Raw genomic sequence first — 21,761 nt, forward strand, 5'->3', positions numbered from 1 at the left:
CTGCGGCCTTTCTTCTAACCCGCCCCAGCTGGCAGGAAATTGAAGCTCATCAATCTTGCTGGCCCTGCGTGGGCCGGCAGGAATTTTCTGCGGACCGGCGGTTGAAGAACTGTGATCTAGTTGACCTGATTGTAATGCTTTATACGCCAGGATTAAGGCCTTATGCATAAAGTGAAATTTAACGGGAAGCCAATGGTACGCCTTTAAAAAAGGAGAAACATGATCATATCTCTGAGCGTTAACAAAAACTCTGATAGTATTTTGAACAGTTTGTAATTTCTTAAGAGATACTGATGGTAATCCAATAATGTTACAATAATCTAATTTAGATGTTACTAGGGCATAAATGAGAGACTCACAGCTCGATGTATCAATGTAAGTACAAATAGAGCGAATCTTTTGTAAAGAGAAAACAGGATTTCACAACTGATGAAATCTGTAAATGAAATGTTAGCGCGGGGTCCAAACGGACACCTAAATATTTCAAATAATTTGAAAGCTTTATGGGTTGGGTACCCAAAAGAAGTGATAAAGCTGGTGTTTGTGATGAACTAGAGACCCACATCCCATCTGTTTTCTGTGGATTCAAAATCAATTTATTTTCAGTTAACCAATCACTAATCATATTAATACATGATTGTAAAGATGCTAAATCTGGGTTAGCAGTTGGTTGAAGGAAAACCAGTAACATGTCGTCAGCATAGAAATAACATAAAGAAAACATATTAAAAATTAAAACAAAAGTGTACAACATGAAAATCTACTTATTTCATACTAAAAGCGCAAGTTTATGATACAAACTTTCCAGTCATTCGACATACAAGAAGCTCCTTTTGTAAGACTTCTGAGAATGGGATCTGCCAGGACATTCCCGCACAAGATTCCAACAATAGTCTGCCATCATGTGTGCATCCCATCTTCCTTGGTATCTGGCTTCCATTGTTTTTATGTCTTGGTAAAATCTTTCACCTTGCTCTTTGCTTAAGTCACCATGGTTCTCTGGAAAGCGATCTAAGGGACTGTGAAGATAATGGACTTTGAGACTCATGTTACAGCCAAGCCTGTTGAAATGAAAGAGCATATCCTCTACTAATTGTGTATAGTTGTCTGCCTTCTTGTTGCCAAGAAAGTTTTTCACAACAGGAACAAATGAAGACCAGGCACATGATTCGATTTTATTCATTGATGCTATGAAATGCGAGTCATTTATAAGTTGTCTGATCTATGGACCATCAAAAATTCCTGCCTTCAGTTTTTCCATTGTAAGTCCAACAAACATATGCGCTATGAGGTTCATTTTCAAAAAAGATAGATGTCCAAAAGACAGCATAAATCAGCACTTGGACGTCTTACTAGACAAAGCATCCAAGTGGGCATTCTCAAAGATGACTTTCTGGACATCTAGCAGGACTTCTAACCTACTGTGTGTCCAGAGTAAAAATGGGTATGTTGGGAGGTAGGGAATGGGTAGGATTTGAGCAGGCTTAGATGTGGATGTCCTGCAGCTATAATCAAACCTTTACCTGGCTGTCTTGGATGGAACTTTAGATGTTTTCACCTAGACCAGTTTGAGAAGCATCTAAGTGCCAAAAGGGTACCCAAACTGACCAGATGACCACTGGAGGGATTAGGTAATGACCCCCACACACTCCACCAGTGGGCATTGACCCCCCCTCTCCCACCCCAAAAAGTTTGAATAAACCAGTACATACCTGGTTCTAAAACAGCAGCACTTGGTTTTGGAAAGCCTAGTAGAGCATAAACATAAGAACATAAGAATTGCCGTTGCTGGGTCAGACCAGCGGTCCATCATGCCCAGTAGTCCGCTCATGCGGCAGCCCTCTGGTCAAAGACCAGCGCCCTAACTGAGACTAGCCCTACCAGCAAATGTCCTTATTTAGCAGGAACTTGTCTAACTTGGTCTTGAATTCCTGGAGGGTGTTTTCCTCTATGACAGACTCCGGAAGAGCATTCCAGTTTTCTACCACACTCTGGGTGAAGAAGAACTTTCTTACATTTGTACGGAATCTATCCCCTTTTAACTTTAGAGAGTGCCCTCTCGTTCTCTGTACCTTGGAGAGGGTGAACAACCTGTCCTTATCTATTAAGTCTATCCCCTTCAGTACCTTGAATGTTTCGATCATGTCCCCTCTCAATCTCCTCTGTTCAAGGGAGAAGAGGCCCAGTTTCTCTAATTCATGTGGGTGGGTTAGTGAACCATAGACAGGAGGAGCCAGGCCCATAATCCACTCTAACTACTACATTTATGGTGAACAGTGTGATCCCACCTAAACCCTACAATACTGCTGTATAAGTGCTATCTATAGCTATAAGGGCTATTGGGGTGATGGGCAGGTGGGTACAGTAGGTTTTAGGGGAGTTTTGCAGGGCTCACCATACATTAGACCCCTGGTTATGTTGAGCTGTACCTCTCACAGTTTATGTGAAGTTCATAGCAGAGCCCTCTAGTGTGGCCCATTGTTCTGTTGGCCAGTCCATTAGAAGGCTGGTCCCTTCCATGTCCAAATGGGCATTTGGATGTTTTCAACTTAGATGGTTTTGTGGTTGAAAATGGGGTATAAAGTTAGACGTCCTGGTGGACGAGATGTCCAACTAGACGATTTAAAAAAAAAAAAAAATGTGGACATCCAGCATTTTTGAAAATGGACACTTCTGGAAGTCCAATTTTGGATATCTAGCGGGAAATGTCCAAAGTCAGACGCACTATTGAAAATACCCCTCTATGTATTCAATACATGAATCGTCTTTATTCAAAGTCTTTACAATTGTTTCATAGCATTATATGCAGTGGTGGCAGTATGATTCTATCTCGTACTACCAAAGGTTCATTCATTATATTTTGTCCTCCAACCACCATATATTCCCTGAGGCCAATCTTATTTTTGCCCAATGTTGATATTTGGCTCTACTATCCCAAAGTCATAAAAAGCAAGGATACTTTGTGTAGCCACTTTGTTGACCAAGAAGAAAATTAACCATCTTCAAGTCTACACAAATCACCCATTGATGTTCTTAGTAATATATCTTTTCTAATACTTAAGAGATGGCCTTTTATCCTGGTGGAGTGGGCGATTGGAATAGAACCATATTTGTTGCCGTTATTTAAAAGAACACATTTCAAATTACATTTTGAACTGTCGAAGAAAAGACGCCACTCACTTGGGTTACATTCTGAAAGACCCATTTTTTTCAGGTTTCCGATGTCATTGCAGAATACTAAGTTGTCTTAAGTAAAGAATGGCAGCAAGTCCTTTTCTCTCCTTCGATAAAATGTAATTTTCATTTCAGGCTGAAGTACATTCTTTTTTTTCTTTCTGGAGGCAAACAATTCAGAAGACTCCTTGGAAAGATTTAAGACCCTGATCAGATTACTTATTTCATTCTGGTCAAAACATTCACCATGTGAATTTGTTTGGGAATCACTGACACTACCCCCACTTTCTTTACCTTGTGCAATATCAGACATGCAAGACTCATCCTCTGAGAGCTGTAGTAGTTCATAGAAAGGTGGAACGGGTACAAGATCTAGATGTGGAACAGGTCTCCTGACTGAAGGTAGATCAGGGTAAGACCACTTGTCATGATTATTTTGATTGATGCCTATGATATTAACAATACAAAAATAACAGTCATTGAAGTGGTTTTTCAGTTCTCTCCAAACCATTGGTATTCCAAATTCCAGGCAGCTTCTCTTTCCATTTGTCCACTGTAGCAAATTATCCGTACAAGTTTTGCATACAATATGAGGAGCCCATGAATTATCTTGATCTCCAAGCTTGACACCAAAATATCCTGCATATGCTCTTTTTACAAACTTAGAAATAGGTTTCCTACTTGCTTTCAGTGTGCACTTTCCACAAATATAGCAAACTATGTTGGGATGATTCAAGCAGCTCCATCTTGAGGTAGCCATAACCTCTATGGTGTTCGATCTGCAAAAATGAAATGATATGAGTATACAATCATATACGATCATAACTATTATAGAGTTAAGTTACTTACCTTTTACAATCTAATGTTTTGGATATAAAACTACAGTTGGAAATATGTATACACTCTCACTATATCTGCTAATTTGTACACAAAAACACAAACCAGGTAGCAGAAGACAAAGTTGGAATAACCTGTTAGAATTTAAATCTATGTGCAACTGTTTTAAACAGATCAGGTTGAGAAACTTTGAAATACAAATCTAAGGAAACCATGTTTACCATCTAACTCCCCCCCCCCCACCCCTTTACAAAACCTCAGAAACAGGTTTTAGCACAGGCCAGCGCACTGAATGTTCTGTGCTGCTCCCGATGCTCATAGAAAATCTATAACTGTTGGGAGCAGCGCAGAGCATTCAGTGTGCAGACTTGTACTAAAAAAAGTTTCTGCAGTTTTGAAAAGGGGGGTGGATTATTTGCACATAATTATGTAATATAACAGAACAAAGGCAATTTTGTCATTTGAGCTTTACATTTTTATGCCAGTGTGCATTATAGTAAAGGAAGTAAACAAATAATTGTGAAACAAAGGTCATTATATTAAAAAAAAAATGTGGGTAATTTAAATAAATTTCCCATTTATAAAAGAAAACTTGTTATGACATCCTGATTCTGCAGAAGAGATCTTTTAAATAGCGGTTAAAAAAAATGTAATAAGTTTAACCATATCTAAGAAACCAGAGCAGATATGGTCTATCCAATGCAATTTTCTGAATCAGCACCCCAAAAAAAACCTAAGGCACCATGAAAAAAAGTTTTTTGTTGGCCTGTGAATCAGTTGGAGGCAAATTAGTGGATTGGAAAGCTGATGCAACATTTTGAGATGTGGCTTGCTTGCCATAGATTCTGAATATGGGAAAACTGGTCCCTTCCATTTTTCCTAAGCTTTTTAGGCCAGAGTTGACTGACCAGCATTGAAGCTATTAACTTTTATCAAGTACCAGATGGTGAAGAATCTGCACACATTATTATGCATGCATCCAAATTTGACAACATTATGCCTATTTTGTGTGATATGCATTGGCTACCCATTTCATCTCGCATTGAATTTTAAAGTGGTATGTTTGATTTTTAAGGTGTTAAGGGACAGTGGTCCTGTTGTGTTAAGTTCTTTATTTCGTACATACCATCCAACACGATCATTACTTACTGAGAGTACAAGGTTGCTTGAAATTTCGTTATTTTAAATCTGTAACTCATTCAACTTTTTGGTGCTCCATGATATCGATATAGGGCACTTCTATGTGGAATACTTTGCCTGTTGAGGTTAAGGGAACTTCCAGTATTTTGCAGTTTAGAAAATATTTCACGAAAAGTTTGTTTAAGCAAGCTTTTCCTTGAAAGTCATTTTTTTTTTTTTTTTAATTTCATGATTGTTTCTGTTGTTTTTGTGACTATACAGTACTTCCCCAAAATTTGCGGCGGTTCCGTTCCAGGAATCCCCATGAATTTTGAAAAACTGCAAATGCGGTTTTTCGCCTGTCAAAAGGCAGGGGAGGCAGGAGAGGCCAGCTGGAGCGCCAGCGGGTGAAGGAAATCACTCGCAGTCTGCTCCAACCGCCTCTTCCTTTAGTAAAGTCGGCCTGATTGGTGTAGCCCGACTTTACTACAGGAAGAGGCGGTCGAAGCAGACCACGATTGAGTGAGTCTGCGATTTGCGAACCGTGAATTTGCGGGGGAACACTGTATATTTTGATTTTATTGTGTATATTTTATTGTACACCGCATAGATGCTGTGGGCAATAAATTTTTAAATAAATAAATAACCCCTTCCTTTACAAAGCTGTGCTAGTGATTTAGCACCAGCCATGGCAGTAACAGCTCGGACGTTAATAGGAATTCTATGAGCATTGGAGCAGTTAACAGAGTGGCCGGCACTAAAAATGTTAGTGGCTTTGTAAAGGAAGGTGTAAATAAATAATTATGGATGATCAGCTAATGTTAAAATAGCATATTGCTTCAGTTATTCTTTTTTAACTTTAGATTACTTGGGCAATTGAAACATCTGCTTAGTGCTTTTTTAAAATCTGATTCAAGGGTGGTTGTGCAGTTGCTAATAATAGCAGGTTTAAATTATTGTAAAGAAGTTTGCTAGGGTTGTCTATAAAATATATTTGGCTTCTACAGTTGATTCGAAATGTGGTTGTGGTGCATCATCAGTATGAATATTTTATTCCGTTATTTGGAGAAATTGCACTGGTTGCCAGTTCATTTGAGGATACCATTCAAGATTTTATCTTTAGTTCACGGACTGTTCCATGGCCTTGAGCCACTTTGCCTCCAGCCATTGGTGAAATATTTTTACCCTTAAGAGTACTTTACATTCAAGACACAGAGCTGCCAGCTCAAAACTTTGGCAATTTAAAGGTTACACATTGCAGATATTTTTCATGAATAGTACACAACTTTGGAACTTGTCTGTAGATTTGAGGAAAGCCTGATTGTTTGAGATTTTGTAGCGTTGTGAAGACTGTTTTGTTTCAAGAAGCTTTCAGAGGTTATGGGTCAGTTTGGAGAGTCGGTTAGATGAACTATTTCATGTCTTTTTAAAGGGTTGAAGACTGGGGCAGGATAAATCTATAGTTATTTACTTTATCCAGATAATATTTCCCAGATGTATTCATTTGTTTGACAGGAGATATGGACAAGTATTGATTCCCTCTAATCCTACTAGAATCTCATTGGATACAAGGACTACGGTAATCCTTGGCCTGTACCATTTTGTTCACTTCTGGAGGGCAGTACCATCATAGAATGGTATAGTCTCCTCTGGACTCTCCATTATCTATATGCTTGATGCTCAGAGAAGCATATACTTTGACATGTGTAATGCACTGCTGTGGCCATGTTAAGTACAGATGAATATTTTTTACTCAGATCAGATAGGTCTAAAGAATACTGAAAGAGTGGTCATGCAGAGGCACACAGCATAAAGCAGCCATTGCTGTATGCCTTGATTGATCTCCAAGCTCTTACAATACACAGCTGTAAATTTGATTTCAGGACCAACCCTCTGCTGAAAGAAGAACACTGGTTATCAGTTGCCCACTAAATGAGCTTTAAAATCCTAGGGGTCCTTTTATCAAGCTGCGGTAGGGGTTTAACGCACATAATACCACGTATTAAACCGCTTGCCGCGCTAGCCGCTAACCCTTGCATTGAGCAGGCGTTAGTTTTTAAGCCGGCCACGGTGGTTAGCACGTGATGAAATGTCCGACGCGCTAACCCCGCTAGCGCGGATTGATAAAAGGAGCCCCTAGTGTTTGTATTTTAAATTAACCTATCTAATACTATATTCATCAACACAAATAGTATGCTCAGCCTCACAAAACCTGTTGACAGTCCCATCTTCCCATCACATGTACTTAAATTCCAGAAGTGGTTTAATTTTTAGCATATTTGGTGCTACTTTATGAAATCACCTCCACTTTTGTTTCTTCCCTCTCCCTCATTATCCCCTATGCATATTGTAATCTCCCCCTCCCCCAAATTCTTTCCTTTTGTCTTAGTAAGTCGTGTATTGTTGATTGGTTTGTTTGGTTTTCTGTATGTTTAAATTGTTTATAGGCACACCCTGCCCCCCTGGTTTTTATTTTGGAAAATAATTTTGATTTTATTCTGTTTTATATTTGTGGTATATTACATTACATTAGTATTTATGGATCACTAATATGCCCCAGAAGAATGATCTAGAGCAATGTTTCTCAACCTTTTCAAGCCAAGTACCCTCTAAGCCTAACAAATACCAACCAAGTACCCCCACCCAAGCTCTGCCCCTGACTCCACCCCCATAATAATTGTATTAATTGTAATTTCTTCCATCCATTTTTCACATACATACACAATATAATCTTATTAATACATAATGGTAACCACCAAATTATAAAAACACAAAGCACGCTGTACACAGAGAAAATGTTAATTATCATTTATATTCAGTTTTTTTTCCAAAGAGGTCAAGGCAGATGACTTTAAAATATGCAATGACACCTCATTACTACTATAGAAAAATAGACAAATATAGTGCAAAATATAGACAGCAAATATAAATTCTTAAAACTGACATATTTTGATCACTAAATTGAAAATAAAATCATTTTTCCTACCTTTGTTGTCTGGTGATTTCATGAATCTCTGATTGCACTTCCTTCTGAATGTGCATCCAACATTTCTTTCTTTCTTCCTCCTGCATGCTTCCTCTTCCCCAGACCTCATTCCATTCCCCAACCAACATCTCTTTCTGTCCCTCCATGAGTCCAACTTTTCTTCCTCTCTCATCCCCCAGATCATGTGCAGCATTTTTCACCTATGCCCACAGGCCCCATGCCCATTTCTCCTATCACTCTTCTCCAGCACCATGCCACATCTTTCCCTCCATCATTATGCCCAACATTCCTCCCCCTTGCATTCCCTTCAATCTATCCCTCTGTTACCTCTCCACTACCATATCCAATATTTCTCTCTCTCATCCTTCCATTCCCATGAATCTCTAACTCACTCCTCTCTCACTCTATGCCCAATTTTCCTCTTCCTTTCCCCATGTTCACCATCTCTTTCCCTCACATTCAGGCCCAACAATTGTCCCTTTCTATGTCCTATGTCCCGTTAGTGCCCCCTCCTCCCTCCCTTGTGTCCCATGTTGATGCCCCCTTCCCTTCCTTCTGTGTCCCGAGTTCGTGCTCCCTCCCCCTCACTGCCTTCCAGCCTTTGTCCCACCCCCTTCTTTTCTCCCCTGAAGCCAACCTGCACCAAAGCCTGCCTGTCTCCTGCTGAAGCCGCCATCATCGGGATGCCTCCCTGCCTCTGTCTGTTTGGCCCAGGACTTTCTCTCCGACATCAGAATTGATGTCGGGGGGGGGGGGGGGGGAGTCTCGTGGGCCGGCCACTGCACACGGCCAAGGCCAGTCCCTGCTACAGAGTTTTTGCTGGTGGAGGGATGAAGTATGTCAGCTCAGGGTCGGCTTTGGGGGAGGAGGGTTGTGCAGGGGGCGTGCAGACCGAGGCGGGAGGCATCCTGACGGCAGCAGCTTCTGCAGGGGAGGGCAGGCAGGGATTCCTGGTGAGAGGCAGGGAAAGATCTCTGGCGGTGGCCAGGCCGCGTACCCCCAACAGGTGGCCCGCGTACCCCCTGGGGTACGCATACGGCAAGTTGAGAAACACTGATCTAGAGATAGGAATAACTAGTAAGATAATTAAATTTTCTGATGACACAAAGTTGTGACCTGACCCCCCACCCCATAGCTTATTCAGATGAAAGCAGAAGGGATGCCCACTCCCTCCTACCTCGGCCACCTGGACACCCTCAACCCCAACACCCCATGACCTGACCCAACCCCCTGTACCTTATTCAGATGACAGCAGGAGGGATGCCCACTCCCTCCTGCCAGCAGGCCCACCTCTTCAAAATGGCAGGTCTTCCCTTTCCTGGTGCATCTAGGGATGCACTAGGAGGGGCCTAAGCTCTGATTGGCCCAGGTGCCTAAGGCCATTCCCACAGGAGCGTCTTTAGGCACCTGGTCAATCAGGGCCTTATGCCCCTTCTTGGTACATCCTGGAATGCACTGGGAAGGGCCTAAGACTCTAATTGGTTAAGATAACAAAGGCCCCTCCTAAACTGGTTAAAACTGGTTTAGCAGTGATCATGAAACACACAGTGAGTTTTGGGCATATGGTTCTCAGTGGGGTGCTATGCAGTGTTATTTGAGTGTCGTCATTGGTGATTCTGGGTGGGCTTATAATTAAAAATTTGTTTTTTTTCTTTATTTAGTTTGTTTCATGTTAGCCCAGTCAGCAACTAGACAAGTGACTTCCTCTACTGATTTGTTAATCTTATTTTATTTCTTGTAGAAAAGAATGCTTATTGTAACATCATCTGCATAGAAGTAAGTGAGGTTGTTCTTGTCTAAGAAGTGGCCTAGTGTTGACATCAGTATTTGAAAAGTACTGAAGAAAGTGGTAAGCCTTTGGGTACTCTGATGCCGAACATTCTTCCGATCTTTCTCCATTCATTTTTATGCTGTTTTATTTCAAATAAGACTCATAACCATCAGTTGGTTGTGACATCTCCAGTGCCTCTCTTTGTTGTTCTTTTCATAGTAGCCCGAGGCTTGGTCTCTTCTTTTCTTCTTTCTCCAGTGTTCTGTTCGTTAGAAATCATTCTAGCCAAGTATGCATTTTACCACTTATCGCTCGAAAGTTTAGGATCAGTAAAAGGAGTTGATGGCCTACCACATCAAATGCACTAGCTAAGTCGCATTGTAGTACACAGACTTGTTGTCTGGTGCTCATGCATGTTCTAATCTCAGATGTCAGGCATGGAGTAGTGTTTCAGTGCTATAGTGTATTCTGAAATCTGATTGTATGATATTTAATAGTTTATGATGTTCGAATCTCATGAGAATCTCAGAGAGGGTGAGAGCCAGAAGGCCTTGAGCATGCATGATGCTCAAGGGCCTGCGGCAGCCCAGCAGAGAACCGGCGGCTGGCACTTTCAGCATGGGTAAGGACAGGGCCGGTCAGTGGGGGGAGGAGGTGATCTTGGTCATGAAGGGAGGGAGCAGCATCTGTAGCCTCGGTTTGTGAGTTACAGTTTGCTCAAATGTTTTGCTCGTCTTGCAAAACACTCGTAAACCACGTTATTCACAAACCGAGGTTTCACTGTATAGACATGTAGACCATACAAGCAATCTTAAATTGTATCCTTTTTTCATGGGCACCCAATGTAATTCTTCAAGTAGCAAGCTAGCCTTCTTAAATTGACTTGATCAAAAAATTAGCCTAACCACTGTATTCTGAAGTAGTTGCAGTCCATTTTGTTCCTTCTCTGTATTACTACGAGTTGCAATAGTCTAAGTAAGGGAGTAATACAGTCTGCACAACTATCCTAAAACTGGTCTGGCTCAAAACAGGTCTTGCTGTTCTTAATTACTGTAGTCTGGAAAAAAAAAAAAATTGACCAAAGAGTTAATCTGATTGCCGAAGGTTAGGTAAGAATCCAGAATAATGCCTAGAACTTATGATGTTTTTTCAATTCTAAGTTTCTCTCCAGTAGTTAAGGTCAGTTCCTTATATGGTAGTGAATTGTAGTCACCAAACCATAGCAGTTTAGTCTTCAATTTATTAAGTTTAAGGAAGTTCCTTTGTCCACATACTTAGATCACCGATAATCCCTGTCAAGAAATGTAGTGTACTGTCAGTCTTTAGCTAAACGGAAGAGGAAGATATCACCTGAAAAAGAAAATGTGTGAATTGGGGAAGGGAGAATCTCTTGCCTAAGACTCTTAGATATACGTTAAGCACGTTATCTTCCCTGCAAATAGACTGCTTTTGAGCAACCTGCTGTGAGCAATCACCCAGTTCCATATTTCTATTGCTTTTTGACAGAAAGCGAGACATCCTGTGCCTCCTTGTTTGTTCAATTAGAACATGACGACTTGATTGTCAGTTCAAATAAGGACTACTTGATTCTGTAAGCAATCTTGAAAGATGTGGATAGCATTGCAAATTGTTTGGAGCTCCAGAAGATTGATATGGAGAGGTTTTTCATGAGTATTCCAGACTCCCTGGGCGTGGAGGCTGTCGAGATGGACTCCCCACCTCAGCATGAAGCATTTGTGGTAAGTAGCTTCTGATGGGGGAGGAGGCTGGAAATGAAGGCCTCTGGAGAGATTGGATGGAAGCATCCACCACTGGAGGGAATGACAAAGGTCTAAGGTCACCTGTATTATTGCAGAGAGAGAACTGGTGGCTTATGTCCACTAAAATAAGAGTGTTCACTGGGGAACTTTGAGGTGAAGATGTGCAACCAAATGTGAACTTTTGAAGCCATGTGACCCAGAAGATATAACATTTGCCATGCAGTTATGCATGATAGGGAGAAGACTTTGACATAGGTGGATAAGATCATTGACTTTTTGCTTAGGTAGAAGAGCTCGACCCTGAAGGGCTCCTATGAACTCTAAGATCTATATTGGTTGTAAATGTGACTTCTGTTATTGCACTGAAAATCCCAGGAGTTCTAATAGATGAACTGTTCAGTTGATGGAATGCTGAGCTTGTTGCAGTGATGAGGCCTTGATCATGTGACCACCTTGTGAAACTTATCTACTCTGTAACAGAGCAATGCCAATCAAGTACTGAATACAATAAATAAAAAAGAAATAGTCTTGTTTAGAGCTAAATATAAAATCTAAAGTAAAACTTATGTAGATATAAAAAATATAGAGCCCAATCTTCCAGTGTTAAAACTTGGAAATTCAATGTCTGAGCACCAGCAATGAATTTCTGGATTTCTGGAGCCAACTAACACATAGCTGAATAACCACCCACCCCACCCCCATTTTTACAAAACCATGATAGAGTTTTTTAGCGCAGGCCGGCACACTGAATGCCCTGTGCTGCTCCTGACACTCATAGGAACCCTATGAGCAGCACAGAGCATTCAGCGAGCCGGCCTGTGCTAAAAACCATGCGATATTCAGCATACAGATAGGACTGACTTTTATGCGGTCCAATTTATGCAGTTAACTTGGCCAATTAAATGCTGATTATTGGCACTTAACCAGCCAAGTGCTGACCCTGCTCCCAGCAAAATAGTCGTTCCATATTCTGGTGGATAGCCATGCAGTATGGATATCTAAATGTTGATTTTCAGATGTCCAAAACAGTAAAGGTGACTCACAGATGCTTAATGAAATATATGTTTATGCCGTGCTTACATGCATTCACAGAATTTTGTTCTAAAACTACAGTCCCTGGAACAGCGTTTTGTAAAATAGCTATACATAGATACCTGTTTTTCCTGCTTCTCTCTGAGGTGACCTCTCTGTGACAGAACCTACAAAAAAGAGTTCGCAAAATAACTTGATTAACCTTTAGCATTATTTTTTATTCTATATGGTACTTGTGGAGGATAATTTTAAAATACCTATGTGTTTTTATAAAATATTTGCACAAACCTGCTGAGATTATGGATACAATCAACATAAAGTATGTGTATAGTTGTGTATTTTATAACCTGTAAATGTACTTCAGGATTCTTCTTCCACCCTGCACAAACCATGTCTTTGAACCTGCTTATCCTACCATTTACCCATCTTCCATCAGATTCATCACTTTTATGTTAAGTGGCTAATATTGTCACTAGAAAGTCAAGAAAGTGAAGTATACACATCAAAGGCCTCTAGACCAGTGGTTCTCAATCCTGTCCTGGGGATCCCCCAGCCAGTCAGGTTTTCAAGATATCCCTAATGAATATGCATGAGAGAGATTTGCATACCTGTCACTTCCATTATATACAAATCTCTCTCATGCATATTCATTAGGGATATCTTGAAAACCTGACTGGCTGGAGGTCCCCAGGACAGGGTTGAGAACCAATGCTCTAGACAGTGGTAATTATATAAATAAATGAATCTTTATTCACAAAAATTAATACGGCGGACTCGACATGGCACCATGCTAGCAAAATGGTGGCCGTTCTCGATCCCATTCCAAATGATTACAGTTAGATTTGTTATAGTCTGATCAGCTTGTACTTCATGTATCTGGATTTACGATAAGGTCTATGCTGACTCCTGATACAGGTTTCCTTGTCGAAACACAGATGTGTTGAGTCCAGCTTATTAATTTTCTTTGTGAATAAAGATCTTTTTTATTATTATTATTTAAATTTACCACTAGCTAGAGTCCATTGATTTGTATACCTCATTTTCTTTGACTTTCCATTGGATTTTGTCATGAAGATTTTTCTCCTAATTTTGCCACCGAACAAGTAACTTTTTTCACTGGTTTCTCCTGGCCCCCTTTTTGAGTGGGTGAATTTCATCATTTGAGGGGTAACTTTAGTTTTTAGACAGCAGGAATGTATATAGTGGTATTCTTTTCATTTATGTGTGTTAATGGCCTCTCAAAAAATCTTCCAAGATGGAGGAACTGGGGTAAAAGAGAAACATATAATTCTAACACACCACCAGTTATGCTGTATTTTCATGCCAGAAATTTCACTCTGCCATATATCAGAAAAGCTGGAAAAGGCCTCAGAAGCCATGGGGTGTATTAACACCAGGGCTATGGGTGAGAGCTAAAACTTATTCTAAGCTCTCCCCATGCTTTGATCATCAGCCAGAAAAACCCTTATTGTACTATAGCAATCGTGCTATATGTAAATAAATAAATAACTTTAAATAGACTATTGCGAAAAGGACTGAACTTATCTTTATATTGATGCAGTGTAATTGTGAGTGTCATCCATAACTATTGTCACAGTCCCATGTGCTGAACAGCTAGAACTGAACGCTAAAGCTGAAGCCTGATGAAAGCCGAAGCTTGTTGCCTGTTGCCACTGTGTTGTAAAAGCCAACGATGGCCAACATTTTATCATACAAGTATCGTTTCATCAGGGTTCTGAAAAACAAAGTAAATGATCAGCTCCATGCTATCACTCCTTACACCAGACTCAGATTCAAAAACATACATGAATGAGCAGGAAAAATGGCTGTCTTGTCTTCAGTTGTAAAGTGAAAAAATGGCAGCACAGCGTTGCTTTTATAGAAAACAGCTGACAGCCTCTAAATACACTGTGACTGGCTGAAGCTGTGATGTTACTGAATAGCAATTGGAGACAAACCTTTAGAACTCCCACTCCTAAAAAACTTATGTACTGTGGACAATACAACTTTTGAAACAAAATTCATAACAAAGGGTCAGTAAAAGTAAATCCAATCAATAGATATATTTAGACCTGCAGGTAGTACTGTGTGTAATTTGTATATCCACAATTGTTCCTTCCTCAGGAGCAGAAGCTGCCTATTCCCTCCTTGTATATTCTGCAGGATATGATCAATGACGAAACAACTGAGGTCACTGAACTGGTGTGAATGTTGCACTATAGGTGCTTCCATTAAACATCTGTTGATTGCACTGCGATGCTCATTTACTCTAAGTAGAAACTTCCTGTAGGCGATTGCTTCCTGGAACAACTTGTAACAGAAAATACGAGAGGAAATGCAATTCTGGTCTTAATTCTAAATGGACTAAGAGGACCAATGCAATGTGTAGTAGTAGAAGGGACGCTAGGAAGCAGTGATCACAATATAATCCGCTTCAACCTGGACACAGGGGCAAAACATCGATCCAGAACAACGGCCATGGCACTGAACTTCTGAAAAGGGAATTACGAAGGGATGAGACTCATGGTGGTGAAGAAGATTAAGAAGAGGATAAGCACTGTAAAAACGCTAGAGCAAGCATGTTCCCTTTTTAAGGACACAGTCACTGAGGCGCAAAATCTATATATCTATACATTTATATCTACTATCAACAAGGGATCCAAGAGGAAAAAGAACAAGGAACCGGCGTGGCTCACTGTAGTGGTGAAGAAAGCAATCAGAGACAAGAAGACTTCATTTAAGGAATGGAAAAGGTCAAAAACGGACAAAAATTGGAAAAAGCACAAACAACATCAAAGCAGGTGCCATAAGGCGGTAAGCGGGGCCAATAGAGACTACGAGGAAAAAATAGCCAAGGAGGCAAAAATCTTCAAGCTGTTCTTTCGGGGAAATGACCCGCGAAGGAAGCGGTCGGGCCGTTGGATGACCATAGAATAAAGGGAGTGCTAAAAGAGAACAAAGCCATCGCCGACAAACTAAACACATTTTTTGCATCTGTATTTACTGAAGAGGACATACAGAACATGCTGGAAGCTGACAGGCTATATGCAGGAAATGAAGATGGGAAACTGACAGGGTTGACGGTCTGTCTAGAAGAGGTATGCAGGCAGATTGATAGGCTTAAAAATGATAAATCCCTGGGACCGGATGGCATCCATCCGAGGTTAATCAAGGAACTGAAAAGGGCTATAGCTGAACTGCTTCAACTAATAGCCAATCCGTCGATCAAATCGGGAAGGATTCCGGAAGACTGGAAAGTGGCAAATGTTACACCAATCTTCAAGAAAGGTTCGAGGGTAGATCCGGGAAACTACAGACCAATGAGTCTAACCTTGGTACCGGGAAAGATGGTAGAGGCGCTGATAAAGGACCACATCATTGATCACCTTGACGGACACGATCTGATGAGGATCAGCCAGCACGGCTTCAGGAAAGGAAGATCATGCTTGACGAACTTGCTGCACTTCTTCGAGGGAGTAAACATGCAGATAGACAAGGGTGACCCGGTCGACATTGTATATCTGGATTTTCAGAAGGTGTTTGACAATGTTCTGCATGAACTTTGAAAAATTACAAGCCATAGAATTGAGGGTGAAATACTCACGTGGATTAAAAACTGGCTGGCAGATAGGAAACAGAGTGTGGGGGTAAATGGACAATATTTGGACTTGAAAAGCGTCACAAGTGGAGTGCCGCAGGGTTCAGTGCTTGGACCCGTGCTCTTCAACATATTTATAAATGACCTGGAAATTGGTACAATGAGTGAGGTGATTAAATTTGCAGATGATACAAAGTTATTCAGAGTAGTGAAGACGCAGGAGGATTGCAAAGACCTGCAACGTTTCATAAACACGCTCGAGAAATGGGCCGCGACATGGCAAATGAGGTTTAATATGGATAAGTGTTGGTAACAAAAATCTTATATATGAATAAAGGATGACCGGTGCAGTACTTGGAGAGACCACCCAGGAAAGAGACTTGGGAGTACTGGTCGACAAGTCAATGAAGCCGTCTGTGCAATGCACAGCGGCAGCGATAAGGGCAAACAAAATGCTGGGAATGATTAAGAAGGGGATCACGAATAGATCAGAGAAGGTTATCATGCCGCTGTACCGGGCCATGGTACGCCCTCACCTGGAATACTGTGTCCAGCACTGGTCGCTGTACATGAAGAAGGATACAATACTACTTGAAAGGGTCCAGAGAAGAGCAACTAAAATGGTTAAGGGGCTGGAGGAGTTACCGTACAGTGAGAGATTAGAGAAACTGTGCCTCTTCTCCCTTGAAAAGAGGAGAGTGAGAGGGGACATGATCGAAACATTCAAGATAATGAAGGGAATTGACTTAGTAGATAAAGACAGGTTGTTCACCCTCTCCAAGGTAGAGAGAACGAGAGGGCACACTAAAGTTAAAAGGGGATAGATTCTGTACAAACGTAAGGAAGTTCTTCTTCATCCAGAGAGTGGTGAAAAACTGGAACGCTCTTCCGGAGGTGAAAACACCCTCCAGGGATTCAAGACAAAGTTAGACAAGTTCATGCTGAACCAGAGCATACGCAGGTAAGGCTAGTCTCAGTTAGGGCACTGGTCTTTGACCTAAGGGACGCCGTGTGAGCGGAATGCTGGGCACGATGGACTACTGGTCTGACCCAGCAGCGGCAATTCTTATGTTCTTATTCTACACGGGCAGATAAAACAGTATACCACAAAATTAGTGTCGCAATTAGTCTTGTGTCTTAACATGCATGTTCTGTTGTCTGTAATGTAATTCAGTAATAGAGAGGGTGATCTCACACATTTTGCACTTCCCACAGGAGCTATACCCTCCCTCTTCCAGCTGTTGTACACTCCTGTTATGTAAAATGGCAGGACATAACACCTCTTTGAGATTACGTTCTTTTCTATAAGCTATCTGTAGCCAAGTATCCTGAAAAGTTGGCAATAAAGAATGCATACGCCAATGCTTCCGTAAAATCTTAAATACAATATCAGTGTGTGTCCCATATTTCAAAGTACAGGCGACCACTGCTTCTGAGTCTGTATTCACCTGATTCTGCCGAAGCAGATAATCTCTGTAGGCATATAAGGCCTGCTTGTATACTTCGTGTATAAGGGCTCTCGGATACTCTGCTGAAGCAATTTCTGTATCAAATCCACAGACCTGCCCTTATACTCTGCTACAGTGGAACAAATTCTCCGAAATCTCAAGAATTTACATTGGCAAACTTCTTTTAAGGTGGGATGGGTGTGAGCTTGAGAAGTGCAAAAATGTGTTGCGGTCTGTCCGCTTACTGTGAACTGTATTCTCCAGTTGATTTCCTACCCGTGTGATGCTGATATCCAAAAATGATATCTTAATACAGTGGTCTAAAACTCGTGGCCCGGGGGCCAAATGCGGCCCATCAGATATTATTTTGAGGCCCTCGGTATTTTATCATAATCACAAAAGTAAAATAAAAGTTTCTTGATCATATGTCTCTTTAGGTATAAATTACAATATTATTATTAAAACTTAGCCAAAAGGAAAGAATTATAAACTATACAGAGTTTACCTCATGCAAAATTGTCATTTCTTTAATAAGACATTAACTATTTTTTCTGAGGCCCTCCAAGTACCTACAAATCCAAAATGTGGCCCTGCAAAGGGTTTGAGTTTGAGACCACTGTCTTAATAGGATCAGAAACCATTTCTACCTCGACTTGAGTTAAACCAGATCACAAACTCATCCAGAGATATTCTTGACCCAGTCCAAAAAAAGAATGTCGTCTGTATATAGAATCCACACTTGAATAGAGGTATGGAATGGAGATAATGGAACCCACTGCTCTTCAAAACGAGTCATGAAAAGGTTAACAATTGATGGTGCCATGGTGGCCCCCATGGCAACACCCGAGGTCTGTTGGTAATACTGTCCCTCAAATTGAAAAAAAAATTTTGTCAAGGCCAATTCAGCTAATTCTAACAAAAAAGAAGTGGGTATTCGATGATCCAAATAGTACGCTATAATTTCCAGAGCCTCCTGCTGGGGAATGACGGTGTATATATAGAAACATAGAAACATAGAATATGACGGCAGAAAAGGGCTGTAGCCCATCAAGTCTGCCCACCTTAATGACCCACCCCCAGACTTCACCCGGCTAGAGATCCCACATACATATCCCATTTCTTTTTGAAATCGAGCACGTTGCTGGCGTTAATCACCTGCAATGGAAGTTCATTCCAATGATCGACCACCCTTTCGGTGAAGAAATACTTCCTGGCGTCGCCATGAAATTGCCCACCTTTGATTTTCAGCGGATGACCTCTTGTGGTTGAAGGTCCTTTAAGAAAGAATATATCGTCTTCCACCTCGATGCGGCCCGTGATATATTTAAAAGTCTCAATCATGTCCCCCCTCTCTCTACGTTCCTCGAGCGAGTATAGTTGTAGTCTATTCAGTCTTTCCTCATATGGTCTGTGTTTTTGGCAAATATATTAGCCTTCTTCAGGGGTCCATGACTGAAACCAGTCAATTGAATCAAACATTGACAATTTTGTAGAACGCTAAAGAGAAGACAACTTTGAATGTCAATGCTGAGCAAAACGCTGGTTGGTTTCAGTCATGGACCCCTGATGAATGCTAATATATTTGTCAAAACACAGACCGTGTAGGGTCCTTTGCTTCAATTCATCAACTGAATACCATCTGTCTGTGTATTTATTGCATTTAGTTATTTTCAGCTATCACTAGTTACATGGGCACATATCTGGGACTATTTGTTGCCATTTTTGAATCAGTGCCAGATTTAATTGTCAGCAACATTTGCCGCTTTTATTGAACTAGTGATTTTTACTACTGTGTGAATTGTTTTTAATTATAATTTATTGTCAATAAACCTGGGACTTGTCAGTTTATCAACTCCATCTTGCTGGTTTTGATTACCAGGGTTTGTTTGCTTGTCAGTTCTAGTGCACGAATCTCAAAAGGGGGCATGGCCAGGGGAGTACCATAGGCAGAAATGGGCGCGGGCATTCTTAGAACTTGCACTGTTATAAAATATGCCCAATCCGTGCACAACTTAGATGCAGGTATTTAGGCCTGGTTTTTCTTGGCCTAAATAGGTGTGCCTCAATGTTATACCACGTACAGCCACTAAGTATGATTCTATAGATAGCACATGCCTTTTTTATAGAATTGCGCTAATCGCCATTATGATTAGTGCCAATTTTTAGGTGTTATCCGTATACAGAATCAGGCTCTTTGTTTATAAAATGTCAAAAATTACAACCATCAGCAATTTATAAAGAACATTTATTAGGTTGATAATACTGCAGGTGAGGTCCATAAATGTTTCTAAATTCTGACCTGGGAGAGCATATTTTTGGACAATGATTCACTGTGTATGAGGGAGTTCTGAGGCTGTCCCAGACTGTGTTAGCCTATTGTTATATTTACAACCAGGGCTAGTACCATGAATGATCTCCTACATGATCCACAGTTCTTATGGGGTACCCCTCTTAATGATCTCTCGTTTTCATATTGCCTGTTCAGATCAACTCTGGCACCAACATTATAGAGCACTCGTAGAAAATGGATTTTTAGATGACTGTATCCATTAGAATGAGAGCTTACAGATTTATTTTTTTTGTGCTTTAAAGAGATATGAAAGGGCTGACATGATTTTAAGATGAGAAATAGACAAAATGCAGCTGCTTCAATATGAAGACAATGGGATATGTGGCAGAGAAGACAGGAGAGATATGAAAGAGAAGGAGAAAGTGACAAAGACTGTAAGAGGCACCAAAGGAGAGACACCAACATATGTCTGAGCACTAAGAAAACATATCCGCATTCACTTATATAATCTACGTGTATTTCCAAGCAATACAGAGAACAAAGGCCCTTGTCTCCGCCACTGTTATGGCAGCCAAAATCCACAGAAGGTGTTTTAAGGCTTGAACTTGAACAACAGTCTCAATCTGAAAGGTTTCTTTGAGCTCACCAATTATTTTCATTTGAGAGCAGTGTATGGGTTTTTTTGTTTGTTTGTTTGTTTCAGTTTTTAATGAAATCGAATCATGTGCCTGAAACTTTTTTGCAACAAGAAGGCAGACAACTACACCTTCTACCAATCTCCCTACACTCATATCACCCCTCTCCTTAAGTCACTTCACTGGTTCCCTATCCGCCTTCACATACATTCAAGCTCCTATTGCTGACCTACAAGGTGTTTATTCTGTTGCCTCTTAATATCTCTCCTCTCTTCTCTTTCCTTATACACTTCCCAGAGAACTCTGTTCCTCAGATGAGCCGCTCTTAGCTGTACCCTTCTCCTCCACTGCCAATTCCAGACTTATTCCTTTCATCTACTACTATTAATTATTTCTATAGTGCTTCCAGACACACGCAGCACTGTACAGAGTCACAAAGAAGAAGAAAACAGTTTCAAAGTAAAGGTCTGCACAGGGACAGAGATTGCGGGAATCCCGCGGGACCCGCAGGACTCCCACAGGGATCCCCCCATGGTCTATGGGCCTCCTGCAGGATCCCCCCCAGGCTCACGGGATTCTTATGGGGATGGAACTAGGGTTCCTGTGGCCTGGAAAGAGAATTAGTAGAAGACGGACAAAAGTAGAAACTGGGACCAAGATAATAATAATAATAATAACAGTTTATATACCGCAGGACCATGAAGTTCTTTGCGGTTTACAATGATTAAAATGCTACAAATTGAGTAGAACTAACAAAGTTAGAAATTAGTGACTAACAGTTCTAGAGATCAGTTGTTGTGGGAAAGATTGTGCAGATCCGCTACCTAAGTACTTCAGGAACAGATATGTTTTTAGGTGTCTCCTAAATTCCCCCCTAGTTATTAGCATGCATAAGTAACTGTTCTAGATCTTTACCCCATAATGCTGCTTGATATGAGAAAAGATGTTGATGATGTCTTTTAAATTTACAACCTCTAACCGGTGGAGAAACAAGCTTCAAGTGTGAGCTTCTCTTATGTCTGTTGGTTGAGAAAGAGAAAAGGTCAGTTATATATTTAGGGGCTAGACCAAATAGTACCTTGAAGCAAAAACATCCAAGCTTAAACTTCAC

The 21,761-nt window shown here is 40.8% G+C and overlaps 1 protein-coding gene across 2 annotated transcripts in view; it reads right to left on the bottom strand.

Annotated features, from left to right (window-relative positions):
• The window catches only part of SMOC2 (SPARC related modular calcium binding 2), a 265,441-nt gene that overhangs the window by 106,753 nt on the left and 136,927 nt on the right, over positions 1-21,761 (bottom strand). For both annotated transcript variants that reach the window (XM_033938643.1, XM_033938642.1), the window contains exon 5: positions 12,802-12,846. In XM_033938643.1, coding sequence (XP_033794534.1) covers positions 12,802-12,846 — 45 coding nt within the window. The remainder of the gene's footprint in view (positions 1-12,801; positions 12,847-21,761) is intronic.

The sequence above is a fragment of the Geotrypetes seraphini genome, chromosome 3 (genome assembly GCF_902459505.1).
Source record: "Geotrypetes seraphini chromosome 3, aGeoSer1.1, whole genome shotgun sequence".
NCBI classification, from domain to species: domain Eukaryota; kingdom Metazoa; phylum Chordata; class Amphibia; order Gymnophiona; family Dermophiidae; genus Geotrypetes; species Geotrypetes seraphini.